This window comes from Gastrolobium bilobum, unplaced genomic scaffold (assembly GCF_033153095.1).
Source record: "Gastrolobium bilobum isolate Gb01-03AN ecotype WA unplaced genomic scaffold, APGP_CSIRO_Gbil_v1 utg26293, whole genome shotgun sequence".
Lineage (NCBI taxonomy): Eukaryota > Viridiplantae > Streptophyta > Magnoliopsida > Fabales > Fabaceae > Gastrolobium > Gastrolobium bilobum.
The window spans coordinates 274,730-291,309 of record NW_026897991.1 but is presented as its reverse complement, the minus strand read 5'-3'; the positions used below and the strand labels follow the sequence as shown (position 1 = coordinate 291,309).

The following is a 16,580-nucleotide window of genomic DNA, read 5'->3' as shown; positions in this document are numbered from 1 at the left end:
CTATATGTGCTTGCGAAATTATTTTAAAATTCTATAATCATGTACTGAAGTTATTGTAAAAAAATAGAAGTTAATTTATTTTTTTAGTACTTATAATTGAATATCAATGAATTTTTTTTGTCCAAAAATAATCTATTAAAATCATTTGAAATCTCAATCCAACACACATTCCTAAGAATTTTTGTACCAAATATGGAAAACTAGGATTTTCAATATCAATTTTCTCATAATTTAAAATTTATCCTTCTACCAAAAAGCCTCAAAAAAAAAAAAAATTGAGTAGAGAAAAAGAATATTCGAATGTTTGACTATTCGAACGAGGAATGAAGAAAAGTCGCTGGTCTACCCCGGGAAAATAAAAAGTCTTATTTGAATATAATATGACTAAAAGCTTTAGGCGGCGTTTGGTTGAGGAAATTTTTTTGGAATAGTAGAGAAATGAGATAGATAGAGAAATGATTGGAAAGATACATAAAGTGAGATAGGTAGAAAAATGTAAAAAAAAGTTGTTTGGTGGGGAAAAACTTTACTGGGAAAATTAGGTAACTTTATGAAATCAACAGTGCATTAAAAGCCACATAATCGGTTTTCCGAAAAATTCCACCTTCAAATTGGGTTTCTAAACAGTGCGGATATCTATGTTTCTCATAAATCCAGACAAATTAGATAGATGGATTTTTGGTAAAAAACGTTGAAACAAACATGGTGTTTCTAAAAGCCATACTTGAGAAAGATAGATATCTCCTAAAAAGCTCCCAACCAAACACCACATAATTGACTTATTAGTCCCCAGAGGCTATTCTAGAAGGCCTATTCTCATTTCTACATAATATAAACGGGCAAGAAATTGATCTAATTGATTAATAACCTACAACATTAATCTTTATTTAAATCAGAAGTTAGTGGCTACTATTTGATTAAAGCTGTACGGTAGTAATTAATGTTCTGAAAAGATACTTAACAATCTAGCTGATAATCCATTATAAATTCTCATCAATCTATTAACATCCCGCCAATGTGTTCTTTAACAGTCACCAAGTTTTAAGACACTCCTATTACACAGCAACCTTACATTGCTTGAAGATAAAAAAAAAAAAATGCCAAAACGAAAGAAAGCATCCCATTAAAGCAATAAACAGTAAAAAAAGTTAAGTAGCTATTACTAGTTCAAGAACGTCAAACGTCACACCTAGATCAAGTTCTTCAAGGCCAACGTGGAATTAGCATAATCAACTGCACGAAACGCTGTAACTTTAAGCAAAACCGGGTTCCTCTTGATCAACTCAAACACAAGAATCTCCTTCGGACAGATTGTTCTCCCTTGCAAATTTAACCATCCCCTCTCAATTCGGTCGTTGTCCCATTACTATGGTGCTCAATTAGGACATGCGTTGTCAATCATTTTATTAATGGTGATTTCATAAAATATATATATTTTTTCAAAAGCCAGATTGGCCACGCATAATAAAAATTAAAATACGGTTACCGTGTAATATCATAATTAAATATGCTGAGAGTTTTCATTTTATTTTCTCTCCGTAGAAAATTCCTCTTTTCTTCTTGTAATTTTTCTATTTCTCTTTAGTAGTTTCTTTTTCTATTAAGAAAACAAAGATATTTCTCATTTATTAAATGTGTAAAGAATCAATTCAACTCAAAAACTAAAGTTGATTGGTGAAGTCACATTAATGATTTTATATATTTGTAACACACTCACACGAAAGCCAATTGAATTTGAATAGTGAATAATGGATGTTTCAAACCCAACCTAATTGTGCTAAAAATTTTCACAAGAAAAAGTGAGAAACATTAAGAATCAAATCCATAACAACTAGACTCTGATATCAAATAAAGAACTAATTCAACCTAAAAGTTTAAGTTTTTAAGTGAGGTTACATTAATGATTTTATATATCTCTAACAGAATAACTGAAAATAAGTGAGGGGTAAGGAACAGGAGATGATTGATTCTGGCGTACCAAAGACATGTTAATATCCTTACAATAACAAGTAGATCATGTGCACGCTAAAATCAAGTATAAGCCTTGAATACAAAGTGCTACTCAGCTACATATCCACTGGACGGGACAAAATGCTTCACTCCCCAACATACTATCCCATGATATGTACCAAGTACTTTACAGTTACATCCCAAACACAAAACATTACCCAAAACTGAAATATTCAACAATTTAAGGAGACACGAACCATACAAGGGAAACCCACCAACATGGTTATCAATGCCAATCTGTTTTCAGTAGATAATCATGTCAACAAGGTCTGTAACTTTGCATTCCCTTCATTGTGCAGGCTCCGCCAGGCACCAACTGGATCATCTTTCTGTAAAAATCGACATGTTAAATTGATTCCAAGCCAACGAAATTTCATAAAAAAAGAATGAAACCCACATTCAAGTAGTCTTTTAAAAAAAAAATAGAACTTGCACATACTTTACAAGTCGCTCAGCCTCAGGTTGACCTGTATTAGTTGTGGATGATGTCCTAAACGGAGACCGTAGCTCAACATAGCAGGAATTATCCCGTCAAAACTTCGAGGAATTATAGCCCTGAGTGAGTGTCCATTAACTGTTTATAACATTACAAAGTCAATTGCAATATTCGATGTAAACAATCCTCTTAAACCATTAGATGAATTTGCATACTAAATAAAGGTAAAGCAACACCTTTTGTGATTACTCAAGCACATTTGTTAAACAATAAAAGCACAGGATTAAAACTTCAAGCAACAAAACCCTTTGTCAAATGTATAGTATGGATATAATAACAACTCATAACTACAATACACCAGATATCACTAATCAAGGATCAAATTGAATGATGGTAAAAAATGTAGTAAAACAACCACTCTACCAAGCAATAGATTGTAACCAACACAGCATTACATCAAATAATCCAGTCACTAGAAGCAAGAAAATTCTTGCATAAACTTGGAGCAGTTAAGTTGGGTGCACTAAGTTAATAAATTTAGAAAACTAGCAAAGAAACATTAAAAATTAAGATAGCCTATCCCCTGCATCAGATAGTGCTTAGACAGCCATGAGGGAGGAAAACACAAGGTATGCAGATACCCTGATCATTAGGATTTCTACAGCTTAATTCAATAAACCACCCAGACTTTTTAAGGAAAGGAAGTCTTTTGGACGCTAGAACACTGAAGATTGTATCTCAACTACATGATAATTCTAATTCTTTACAAACTGCTAGCAGCTATCTGGCTTGAAATAACATATTCCCCCATCAGAGTACCCCAAAACTTGAAGCGATGGGTTAATGATAAAGTTAGCACCCTTGCAGAGATTTCATTATTTCTACTTACTGACATCTATAAAGCATGTGTTTCTTTACTTGATTTACCAATATCTCCTTCATCTCCCCCCCCCCCCCCCCCCCCCCCCCCCCCTTATTTTTTTTTCTCTCTTTATCTCTGTCTCTTCCTTCAGTAAGTTCAAATTCAATGCAGAAGTGGCCAAAGATTGAATCCAACATCTCCCATCTTACTCAGAGAATGATAGAGTCAAAATTCATGGGCTCCTCTAACTATGGGCTTTCTCTTATGGGCAATTTCGTAGAGCGATAAGTTTTAAATTCCCAGGAAACTCACGTTGAGAATCCTAGCTACCCACGTTTAGTACAAGGATACTTAAAATTTTCCAGGAAAAATGAGATTCCTAGGGATTAAAATTGTGAATAAGAATCCCATGAAATACTATCATCAGGATGGAAATTTTTTACATATTTATAGGATATAAATAACACTGCTTTAATATTTTCATGACTAAAATATCCTCTCTTCCTTTTCACCACGCCTTTACTGGGTTTCTCTCTGCTTCGCTCCGGTGACCCCAACGCCATAATCGTCTGGTTCCGACATTGAATCAACAGCCACGATTCCGTGGTTGAGAACAATTTTGTGGTTGCTGCAAATGGTAATAGCTTGGTTGCTGAAGAGGATTTGTGGTTTCTCTGGTTTGAGAACGGTCAAATTTGTTTGGAAAATTTGGGTTTGATCTCCAACGTTGCGTTTTGACTCTTTTGTGGCATATCAGAATTTTTTTTCAAAAATTCATCAAAGATTAGTTTTGTAAAATCAGCCCGCATTCCCAGCAATCATTGACAATGAACCAAACTTAGAATCAGAAATTTGAGCCAACATTCCTGAGAATATTTTGGCTTACCAAACAACTTTTTAGTAACATTACTAGAAAATTCACTTTCTCAGTATATTCCCAGGAAAAAAAATTTCTCTACCAAATGCCCCCAAAGTTCCTTTGAAATATGTCATTTCTCCTAGAGTCTCCCCTTAACAGCTCTTATCATTCTCCGCCTATTTAAAAATGGCTATATCTTAACAATTAGGTCCCAGTAAAAGCAAAGTATAACCTGTCACAAAACTACAAGCAAGAAAAATAGAGAGAAAAGAGAGAAAGAGAACAAATCTGCAAAGCTTTATTGAATCTCAACACAAAAAGGACAAAATTGTCCTTCCAAGGGTTTGCCCTTTTACAACAGAACTAGTGCTTCCAATGCTAATAATTCAGAATGAATCTTCTACGACTCTCCTACTATTTAAGCTGGTTAACCAATTATGTAACTAACAACTTTAACGAACTCTAACTAATCCTATAACTACTCTAACTACTTCGCCTTATTTTCCTTTATTTGTCTGCCCTCCTATCATAACCGCAATAAAATTTAAATCTTACTTCAGAATGAGAATCCTTTACCTTTCAAAGCTTATCAACTTACGTGTAAAATAGCAAGAAGTTTCAAGACTTTGATGCCATAATAACCAAAAATTTAAGTAATCAACTCATAAAATGACTTTAGTGTTGTAAATAATAGTATTTTTTTATTTATTTTCATTCTAGAATCTTGTTTGGGCTTAGCCCATCAGGTTATTTAGTCTCTTTAAATAGAAAGCAATTGTACAGATGTAATACACAATTTTTATCAATAAGATTATCCTTTTTTTTTTCAACTTGGTATCAGAGCCTCGATGTACCGGGTTCGGTCCTCATCGCCCCCCACTTTCTTTCTAGTGGAATTTCTTTCTTCGCACAGGTAGGTGGGTTTGTGCATCGTCCACCCTTTAAGTCCAGTGGGCTCTCGTGTGAGGGAGCGTGTTGAGATATATAAAACCATTAATGTAGCATCACCCAACATGTAAAGAACCAATTCAACCCAAAAGCTTAAGCTATTGGGTGAGGCTACATTAATGGTTTTATATATCTCAACACGCCCCCTCACAGGAGAGCCCACTGGGCTTGAAGGGTGGACGATGCACAGGCCACCTACCTGTGTGAAGAAAGAAATTCCACTAGTAAGAAAGTGGGGACAGTGAGAATCGAACCCGGTACACCGAGGCTCTGATACCATGTAAAGAGTCAATTCAACCCAAAAGCTTAATGTAAAGAACCAATTCAACCCAAAAGCTTAAGCTATTGGGTGAGGCTACATTAATGGTTTTATATATCTCAACACACCCTCTCACACAAGAGCCCTTGGGCTTGAAGGGTGGACAATGCACAGGCCCACCTACCTGTGCGAAGAAAGAAATTTCACTAGAAAGAAAGTGGGGGACGGAGAGGATCGAACCCGGTACACCGAGGCTCTGATACCATGTAAAGAACCAATTCAACCCAAAAGCTTAAGCTATTGGGTGAGGCTACATTAATGGTTTTATATATCTCAACACTTAAGCTATTAGGTGAGGCTACATTAATGATTTTATATATCTCAACATTAAGACACTGTTTTGCATTCGCTTCTAAACACACAGGCACATTTACACAGAAGGACTCAAAAAGCTTTCAGTTTCATGTGAAATCATATTTCAAAGTTATCCCACTTCAGACTGTAATCTTTTGTCCCAGTTTTCAACACCAACTTTAGCGGCTCTGATTGCAAATTGTTAATTGCAAAGATTCACATGATTGTCTTAAGTTAAGAGGGTTAGGAGCAATAGATCAAGGTTTGTTAATATTAACAATCCATCCAGCCTTCACTTAGACTTAAACAGGTAAATAATTATATCCACTTTGATGTGATCGTTGTAGATAGCTTCTGACCAATTGTATTGCTTAAAACACTATAACCAATTAATGATAAACACAAACATACATAGTGTTCATATTCTACTGCAAGCAATTAATTATACATTTACAAACCATCATGAAATAGTAATTCAGTTCCATTATCCAAATTAGTGAACATGAAGAATTCAATAATATAATCACATAAAGGAAAACATTGGAAGACAATTTTGGGAATACAAAACACAGTATACTTGGAAATAAAATAGATCTAGAAAAATTCAACAATTGAAATTATGCCAAAGTGGAAGACAACCAGATGTTGGGTGATTAATACTGGGATAAGGAAAAATTGTTGATGGAGTCAAGCAAAGGCTGGAACCTACTAGTGTTATGAGTATGGTGTAACTTCCACCACCAAGGTCTTTCCTTCCTTTTTCTCCTGCTTTTAATAAATTAGGATAAATGCAATAATTTACCATTGACAAACACCATATCTTCTACAACTATATCTTAATCAAAAGCTCAAAAGCACCACCAGGTTAAAGGGCAGGATAGGCAAATGGGAACCAAAATCACTTACCTATTTATAAATCAAAAGCTCAACAAACATGTCACAACTAACTACTAATTTCACTGAAGGTTTTCAAAGAGACCAATCTTTATTTCAGGACGAGTTACTTATTCCCCCATTGATAAAATAAGCTCTGAGTCTCAGTTTGAAGAGATAAAGAACAATAAAACTAGATGCAAATGAGTACGGACTTACAACAGATGTTTTAAGACCCTGAAGATGATTTCTGAACCCAAACTTGTTTCTGCAGACACAATAAGCACTTTACACTATGAATCAAGCAGAGGCATGACAAAATACATCAGCAAAAGACATGGATACCTCATGAGCACTATGCCCAGCAACTCCTTTCTTGGAAGGTTTCCCTTCACCCAAGCTGACTGCACCATCATCCTTCACCATATAGGACGCTCCTCTGCGAGTAAAATTTCTTTGAGAACCTAGAGAACTCAATAGGTTGGTCAAAACATATTTCTATTAGAGTCAAGATAAATACATTCTAATGTGTATATTATTAGTCTTTCATTTATTAGCCATAATCAGTAAAGAGACACCAACCATTCTCAACAAAGGGACTGCTATGTCCACCTGCAGAAGCTGAGGATTCCCCACTCCTGTTTCCCAAAGGAACATTTTCTCTTACTTCTCCTGCCGAGACAAGAAAAACAGCAGCAGACAATGGATTTTAATCACTAAGCTATATTTTGAAATCTCAGGGCAATGATTTCATAATATACATTGGAGAGAAATATATCTTCTATTTTGTTTGGAAACAACTCGTTGCCTAGTCAATGGCCATACCTCCAACTGACTCAGGATTTGAGAGAGTAGGCTGTGCCAATGAGGATGACAAGTTCTCAATACCAGCATGTGAAACATCAGAACGATGAAGGGGGGCCCAAACACCACGATCAGGTCTATCCTTGTTTCTTGTACGTTTTTCTGTTTTCTCAGCCATACTACCCAAACCATGCAGATCCCTTTTTACGAACTTTTCATCCAAAGCCCTTTTAGAATCCGCTACAGAATTAACTTGACCAGCATCATGATTAGAGACTACATCATTTAACCCAGACCTTGCACCGAAATGACGTGCTGTTCGTTTCCCATTCTCAGAACTTAAGATTTGAATCTTATGTTGTGTACCCGTTGTAGACTGACTTTGACGAGCTTCATTATTTAGAAGTATGTTCCTAATCAACCTTCCACCAGCTTCACGCCTCTGGTTATGTTTTCCAGTAGTTGAAACAGAAGAATTTCCAGATTGAACATTTTGCTGTTTTACCATACCCTCTGTGGCCTGAAAGTTCCCAAAAAAAAAGTTCATAATAACAAATTGACAGTAATGAGCTTAATCATGTTTGAGTGGGGATCTAAAAGTAAACTTGAGCAATCTAACCCATCCAAAATAACTTCAAGCCAGAAGACACACTCACACTACTTCTGACCAGAAAAAAAAAAAAAAAAACTCAGTCCACTCAAACACATACTAACTCAAACCTTGTATAGAGGGGGAGAAAAAAAAAAACATTTTTTTTCTTGTTTAATATGAAGAGAAAATTTTTACAAGGAAACAAGAGATGTTAATATGATTAATAAAAGCAGACAAAATAGAGATGAGCAAGATATTGTTGAAAGAAATGAAACCTTTATGGGTAAAACAAAACCTACATTGGGAATTTCCCGCTGTTTTCCTTTCAAAAGAAGGATTTTTTTCTTTCCTGAGTCAGAAGTCAGTGGGATTCCAGAAACGGGACCTTCAATGCCATGCACTGCATATTCATTAATCGCAAATAAAAAAAATAATTTATCAGCTGAAATAAATAAAATTTGGTTATAATATAATAGAGGAAAGTGAGGGAAAATGTCAGAAATGGAAAAGAGAGAGAAGAGAATTTAAAGAGGTTTCTGAATTCTTGTGTTATTCAAACTTAGTTACTCGAAACATGGAGTAACCTGATTATAGGATACAAAAAAGCTTTGCTCAACAAGCTTGGAGCAAGAGCAGTAAAATAAGACCAGCCACACCTGATCAAAGCTACTATAACAGAAAGCTAACAACCATAACAGTCTAATTAATTGAAAGTTTCCTAGTTCATTAAGCAGTTGAGTGGAAGGACAAAATTAAACCCCACCCCCAAAAAAATAAATAAAAAATCAGATTAGACAGCTCACAGCTCAAATGTGAGTGTTGAATTGGATTGTGACCATAGCATTAAACTTTTTGAATACTGAAAGAGCTTCTTACTTAAATCCCGTCAGCTTCACTTTACGCAACATCAAGAAATGTGGCAGAGACATATCTGAGTATCTCTTGCAAATTAAAGCCCTCGTGATTCTTTAATGGGGTAACTTTGAGTGCTTTAATTCGCAAGACATACTCAGATATGTCTCTGCCACCTTTCTTTATGTTGCGTAGCTCTGAGGGAAGTTGATGGAACTTAGCCTTCATCAAGGAGTCGAAGTGATTGTGAACCTTGTCTCATGCTTGCCATGAATGAACAACACCCAAAATCTTGTTGAGAATTTGTTGTGATAGGGAGAAAAGAATTTGTTCTGGTCTATTACTACCATTTAGTGATGCTGTACTGATTCTATAATTTCTATCAAGAACACGATCTATCAAAAGTTCAGGACCTTCTTTAGTGTCTCATAATGAGGGTTTCCCTTCAACAAAGGGTTTTAACAACTGAGCCCCTGTCCTGTTTTCCCAAACTAACAAATCTAAATCCCTCTATTTCTACCCTCCTACTATTTAAACTAAGCCCCTGCCGTTTGAACTATAATCACCTAATTAATTTTATATCTACTTCATAAGTAATTCTATAACTTCCTAACTTCCTGGTCCTATCAAAGCTGAACAAATATTTAAGGGGATCTCCTTGTCTTTTACAAGGGACTGAAACTTCACTATATAGGAAATCCATACTAGCTCCTTGATTTCAGAGGAAGCTCTCTGTACACACGAACAGAAAGTTACAGTGAAAGTAGATAATAAAACATTGGATTTGGAGATTTAGAATAACTATAGCAGAGGCATTCACAAGAAAAAGATATTCTAACAAAATCTAAAGGTAGAAAAGATGAATTACACGTTTCAATTTCAGAAAATCCTTTCACACTTGATGCAGCTGATTGATCCTCTCGCCGGGGGACGACAATAAAGGTTGACTTGTCTTTCGACTCTTTCCGATTGGCACCCTTGGCATTGTCCTTCTGAATATACTGACAATCAACACCAATTTTCATTTAAGTGACAACCCATTGTCTTTTTGCAAGCATAAATAGAACATCTATATCGACAATAGAAGTAAGACTACTCAGGCAAAAGCCAAAGACCAAAACTCTTCATTAGCTTGACGGAAAAAAAAAGGTCAAAATGCTGAGAAGATGATAATTTATTATATTGAAGTATTTCTGATTGATTTATAGTTGCACAAGAGGATTTATCCAAAAAAAAGCTTGAAAGTATAGCATTTCCAAATGCTACACACAGAGTACAGAATAAGAACCTTGATCCCAAGCAATATTCAACAAATGTTCCTATAGTTATATCAATCTGTGGGAAAACATCTAAATAGTGTCTAGGTTCATTGTATAGACTAACCAGAATCATGTAATTGAACTAATTAGGATAACCATGATATCTGTATTTATTACTTTTTCGTTATATAATCTAGCCTCCGTTGTGTAGTTTAGACACATAAATTTCACTAAATGTCTTTCGTTTCCTCCTTTCTTAACAAGGTATCTAGAGCCTAAGAAGAGGAAGAAGCCTGTTCCAACATGATAGCGCAACTAATTTCCTTCATTGATAACTATTATGGCTAGTTTGGTGGACAGGATAGGATAGGAATAGATAGGATAGGAGGGCTGGACAAGAATAGGATAGGATATAAGCCTTATAAGCTCATATCTCATCCTGTGTTTGATGTGCACAAGATAAGCAGTCTGATAGGATAATATTATCCTATCCAGTGTTTGAGGCGAACTATATAGTGTCATGATATTGTATTTATTGTATTAACAGAAAAGTTACAATATTTAAGACAATGCAGTCAAGACAGTCAAAATAAGTCAAGTGATTATGTGTCGGCACCAGCAATAATAATAGCATACATGCATTCATTTGAAAAGGTTTACCTTTTTCTTTTCAGAGCCTCGTTTAGTATTGGCTGCGCCTGGCTTGCCCGCCAAAGCAGCTCTGGCTCTTCTGCTAACTTTTACCACTGCCGATGATGCCTATCATTGATTATTAAAAACATAAGGCGTGCAGTATTATATGTCAACATATACCCAAGCAGGAAAAACCATCTTAACTTATATTTATTTGTGATTTAACAAATTACATAGATATAATACCAGAGTAATTTCACGCAGCAGGAGAGGAAGTCAAAAGCCATAATGATATAAAGGTATAATATAAATGAAAGATGCATATGATAAACTGCAAATTTTTTGAGGTAGTACATTTGCACAGTTTTTATACAATCAAAATTCATCACCCCTACTGAAGCCCAAAAATCTAGTGAACCTGCTAAGAAAAGGTTAAAAAAGTTATATGCTCAAATTCTACATGCCTTTTATAATATGCGCCAAACCTAGCTGTAGTACTTAACATGCATTGCTGTCTTTGAAATGTTAAAAATGCTCCATATATATCTTAAATTTTTGAGATATAATTGTTCTAAATCTTCAATTTTTAAGATTATGTTGATTTAAACCAAAACTCAAATACAGCAGCAGTACTCTAGTAAAAGCACATGAATTCCATACATGCAATATGAAGATTTCTCTTCAATCAAGTACAGGCATGCAAAAATGCAATATAACAATACTCACCACACATCTGACAGCCGACTTGGGATAAACACACAAAAAGAAGAAGATGAATACAAAGCCTTCTTTTTATCAATAAAGCTATAAGCTCGGAATGCATACCTGGAGAACCTAAACATGACACAAGAAAAAGGGAAAAAAAAAAAAACTGAAGACCTAGAACCATTACCTGCATACCACTGTCAACAGCACGTTTCTGACGAACATATTCCATCAGGGGTGTGACTATAAGTGTTTCCTTGTTAGCCCCTAGAAAGAGGAGATAACATGAGACACAATGATACAGAAATTTGTCCTCAGACAAATCCCCACGACACATTTATAACATATGGAAGAGGCAGATGAACACATTAATGTCAGGGGAAGAAGTGATCAAAAGTTCTTTCTAATGTTTATCAATCACTTTTAAATTAAGTGTAAATCAAATAAAGTTGGTGAACTAATAACTAACCAGCTTGCTCAGCTTCTTTTCTTTCCAATTGTATTTCTGCACTAGGAAGATTTTCAGGAGGTTTTGCAATGAGTTTGAGGAACTCAAGATAGTCTGGATCTGTCCCATTTTAAAAAAAAAAAATTATTATCAGAAATGAAAAGGGAACATGCTGTAAGCACATAGGTAGCATTAGAACATTTATACATTTAGCCATTGTAAATTACAATTTACATTGATACCTTTATATATAGTTCCTTCACGACCATCCTTTTTGGTACTTGGCTTTGGAACACGCTGAGAAGGTGCATACTCAACTATTGCTTTATGCTGGGCACCTGATTGAATATCAGGCATGAAGATTTTCCACAACATAAAAGCAATCAATATGAATAAATAATGAAAATTAAAAATAAAACAGAATATCAGCTCTAAGTTTGTATATGTAAGTCTATTAAATCAATTACGTCATGAAAACATTGAATTGAAGTTACAACTTACAGTACAATAAGCAACAAATCCTATAAAAAAAGCTAAACACTTATCTGGAAAACATTACTCAGGTCTAAACAATTTTAAGGCTTTGTTCCTTTCCATATGGCATATGAATAAAAAAACATGTAGTGGGTGACAAATAAATTATATGTTGCTAATTACCTCTCTCGTTAACAAAAACATGTCCATCAAAGAACTCAGCAAACTCGAAAACATCATCAGGAGACTTGAAATCTATATATGCTCGCGAATACCTCTGATGCTTGTGACTGCAAATATTATTTCAACGGAAGAGAAGTCATACATAATATGCACAAACTGAAATTCTATGTATAAAATCTTCAGCTAACACTGTGCTAAGCAATACGGAACTAACTATTGTTAGGGTTTTGTTACAGATAAGAAAAATAAAATAAAAAAGTAACAATTAATTATATATCATAGATAATTTGTTACAGATAAGAAAACTAAAATAAAAAGTGGCAACTAATTATATCATAGATATTCATTCTATTTAAAAGTAACCATAAAACTATAAATTCAAGTTCATAACAAGTGTTATTTATAACTATATCATCTACGAGGCTTTTAAAAAGACGATTCAATCTTGATAACAAAAATAAAAAATAAAAAATGGTAACACCTGTTATTGCCGGGACGAAAAGAGAACCAATTGTAGCGAGAAGCGAAGTGGTTATCGATGTTTTGGATGAGATCAGATTGTGTGAGAGATGGAGGCAAATGCCTAATTACCACTTTCGTCCTTTCCTTTTCCAAACGCACCTTCATCTTCTTCCAATTCTCGATCACCAATTTTTTTCTATTCAACTGCAACACGCAATTTCCTTAATTTCTTTCTTTTCCTTCGCATTCGCTTTGTTATTTCGTTCGATACACTGGGCTCAAACTCAAACTTCTACGACCCGATACGCCCAATTCCCAAACGGATCATATCACTCTCGCTTTATATACTAGTTAAGTTTTTTTTTTTTTTAATACATATATACTAGTTAAGTTGAGATAGAATATTCTTACTACTAATTACTAAATAGTGTTATTACTAGTGTCATTATCAATTTATTTCACTGTAATATCGAATAACTGATTTAATTCTGATTTAACTTTCTAAAAATCTGGTTTCTTCTCTCTATATTTTATATTTATTTTCATTTTACATATTTAATGCATTAAATATGGGGAGTTATAAGTTATAACCATACAAAGATGAAAATAAATATAATTATTAGATCAACATAATCGATCTAACGGTAAAACAAACTGGTAGTGACATTGATAATAATACTAATTGGTAATAACAATATCCTATCTCAGTTAAATTATTTGTTATTTTTAATCTTTGTATTTTATATTAAATTATTTATCAAAAATAATTTTTTTATAAAATATCTAACTGGAATTAATAGTTATTTAAATTATTATAGTCCAATTTAGCTAATTATCATTTTAGGAATATGTTAATTAAGATTTAATATATTAATTAATGTTTGATGAAGAAGTATTTGAGATCCAATGAAAAACAAATTAGGAAATAACAAAAAATTAATAACGATGACATTTTTAAAAAAATAATTGAATGAATAGTAGCAGATGCAATTTTTTCAAAAAAATTATTTAATTCAGACACGCTGTATTTGAATAATAACTTCAAATAAAAAGGATACCAAAAACAAATAAAAAAAAAAACTTCAAATAAAAATTTTAAAGTTCATCTTTTATAGTATAATAAATATTTTGTATTTACGTGATATTCTCTCTTGACTAAGATTGCGGTATAAGGTTATTCTCGTCACCTTCCACCGATTTCCTATCCCAAATCTGTGTTACCAAAGCCAACCTTCCTATTACTTAGGCTAATAAAAGAAATGCTCTTAAAGCATGCTAAGATGAAAACAAAGTGTAATTTTCTTAAGTTATTTATCCAAAAAATTAAAACATAACCTATTTACTTTGGTTATATTTGTATTATATGATTTTTTTAAATTTGAAATATGTGGGTAAATAAGAGTAAAATTATAAAAATAAACTAAATAATTTTTTTAAAAAGTGCAATTAATAAAGTTTAGCAATTTCGAAAAAAATTAGAAAAAAAAACTCTGATTTTGTTGCACAAATAATCTTAAATAAAAAAAATGAAAAAATAATTTAAATATTTTTTTAAAATAATTAAAAAAAAGTAGTGGACCTAAATTTTTATATATTTAATTTATAAATTAATTGTTTTGAATATAAAGTCAAATAAAAGAAAATCAATATTTAAAACTTTTTGAACTTGATAACTCCTTAGTTAGTCATGAGTCTTCTTGGGTAGCTGTAGTCATGAGTCTTCTTTGAAACTTTATCATAATGTGTTGGTATGTTGATTTTTGTCACGAAGATTCTCATTCAGGATGTTTAACTTTAATTTGAACCTTGCTTGATTAGAGCTCAAAATTGCCTTAAAGAGAGATAAAAAAATGTGTTAGAGAGATATAATACAAAAATTATTAATGAACCTTCATTTAATAACTTAAATTTTTAGGTGAGATAGTTGTTTATAAAAAGAAACCCTAGTCTGATAGGTCATTAGCAAATACGTCATTAGCAAGACAAGAACAATTTTAACTCGACCAAAATTTTGATATCAAGGTTCTTCACCTTGTTAAACACCTTTTGAGGTGGTTACGTACATTGAAAACCTTTTCAAACACTTCATCAACACATTGATAGCTAGGTATGCAGCAAGTGCTTGTTGATTCTTCTTTACAACAAATTTTCCTTCACATTTGGCAACAATTAATGTACGTAACCTCATTTTGTGGTAGCGTATAACATTTCTCTACAATCTCCCAAGCATTTTGAAGATATAAGACTTTAATTTCATAAGATAATACCATTATTATAATTCTCTTTAGTAAGATAAATGAATTATATATAATTGAATTAAGCCATTGCTTACCATCTCTCAACTCTCTAGCGAAAAAGTGTTTTGGTCTCTAATCTAATATCGAGGCTGTACTTGATATACAAGGCTATGGTTTCTTATTTATTATTAGAATTAGGAGATTCTTAAGTTTTTATCCATAATTGTTGCTATATACACTACAGTAATTATTTAATGTCATCTAAATATAAAGTACTTAGATAAATGGAAGAATTTTCACATAGTACGAAAGTGGTTCATCATGCCATAATAGCTTAGTGACTTCATACATAGCCCACAATTGTTTAATTATTATTCCAACAACACACACCCATAATATCATACAATCATCACAACATAAATATCCATCATATATATTGAAAAAGAGAAATTTAGGACGTAATTGGTCACTTGGGCTAATGAGCATTAATCAAAAGAGTATTAATCATGCATTTAGCCACCAGCTAATCGGATATGTTGTCATATAGCGAATGCTATTATTATTGATCACCTGTGTCAACAAAGGAAGAAAGAATAGAAAAGAAGTGAGAAGTAAAATGTAGCAAAATTTCTATTCAAATAAAGCTTGCATTTGATTGTTAACTAACCTAATAAAAAAAATACTTTGTTATGATTATGAGGTAACAAAGTAATTAAAACAAAGTTCACAATTTTCAAATCAAGCATATTGTTGAAAATATGCAATGTAATGAAATGATAATCAGAATGATATTTATAAATAATGAAACGAAGATATCAAGTAAGTATATAATAAGAAGAGTAAACATCTTTTTTGGTCCCTAGCAATATCTACGAAATCTTTTTTAGTCCCTGGCAATAAAAAAGGACCAAATTGGTCCCTAAAATTATGAAAAAAGGGCCACGTTAGTCCTTATGTCAACTCCTCCGTCACTAACGTGGCCCTTTTTACATACTGTTAGGGACTAATTTGATCCTTTTTTATTGCCAGAGGCTAAAAAGGATTTCGTAGATATTGCCAGGGAGCAAAAATGGTGTTTACTCTAATAAGAAACATGCAGTGGTGGAGCGAGAAGAAAAGTTTAGCTAGTGTTAAAAGACCACCAAGTAAATTTCAGCCGTGCCAATATTGTATTATTTTTAAAAATTCAATCAATATTAAGGTTGTATTATAATTTTTGAAGAAAATCTATACCATTTTTAAAAATTAGTTGGTGGCTGACTTACAAGTGGCTCCGCCATTGGAACCATGGAAAAAAAATGAATATATTGAGATGCAAAATGACATACGA

At 33.1% G+C, this 16,580-nt stretch overlaps 1 protein-coding gene across 1 annotated transcript; it reads right to left on the bottom strand.

Moving 5' to 3' along the window:
* Nucleotides 1-1,948: 1,948 nt before the first annotated feature.
* LOC133311998 (regulator of nonsense transcripts UPF3) lies at nucleotides 1,949-16,530 on the bottom strand. The gene is made up of 15 exons (XM_061513139.1): nucleotides 16,516-16,530; nucleotides 13,033-13,157; nucleotides 12,552-12,658; nucleotides 12,137-12,232; nucleotides 11,916-12,014; nucleotides 11,634-11,713; nucleotides 10,769-10,867; nucleotides 9,718-9,850; nucleotides 8,297-8,382; nucleotides 7,427-7,925; nucleotides 7,184-7,273; nucleotides 6,947-7,065; nucleotides 6,821-6,869; nucleotides 2,450-2,584; nucleotides 1,949-2,339 (listed from the first exon to the last, which is right to left on the bottom strand). Exons 1-13 carry the CDS (start codon nucleotides 16,528-16,530, stop codon nucleotides 6,831-6,833), a joined length of 1,587 nt encoding a protein of 528 aa, XP_061369123.1. The 3' UTR covers nucleotides 1,949-2,339; nucleotides 2,450-2,584; nucleotides 6,821-6,830.
* Nucleotides 16,531-16,580: the final 50 nt, after the last annotated feature.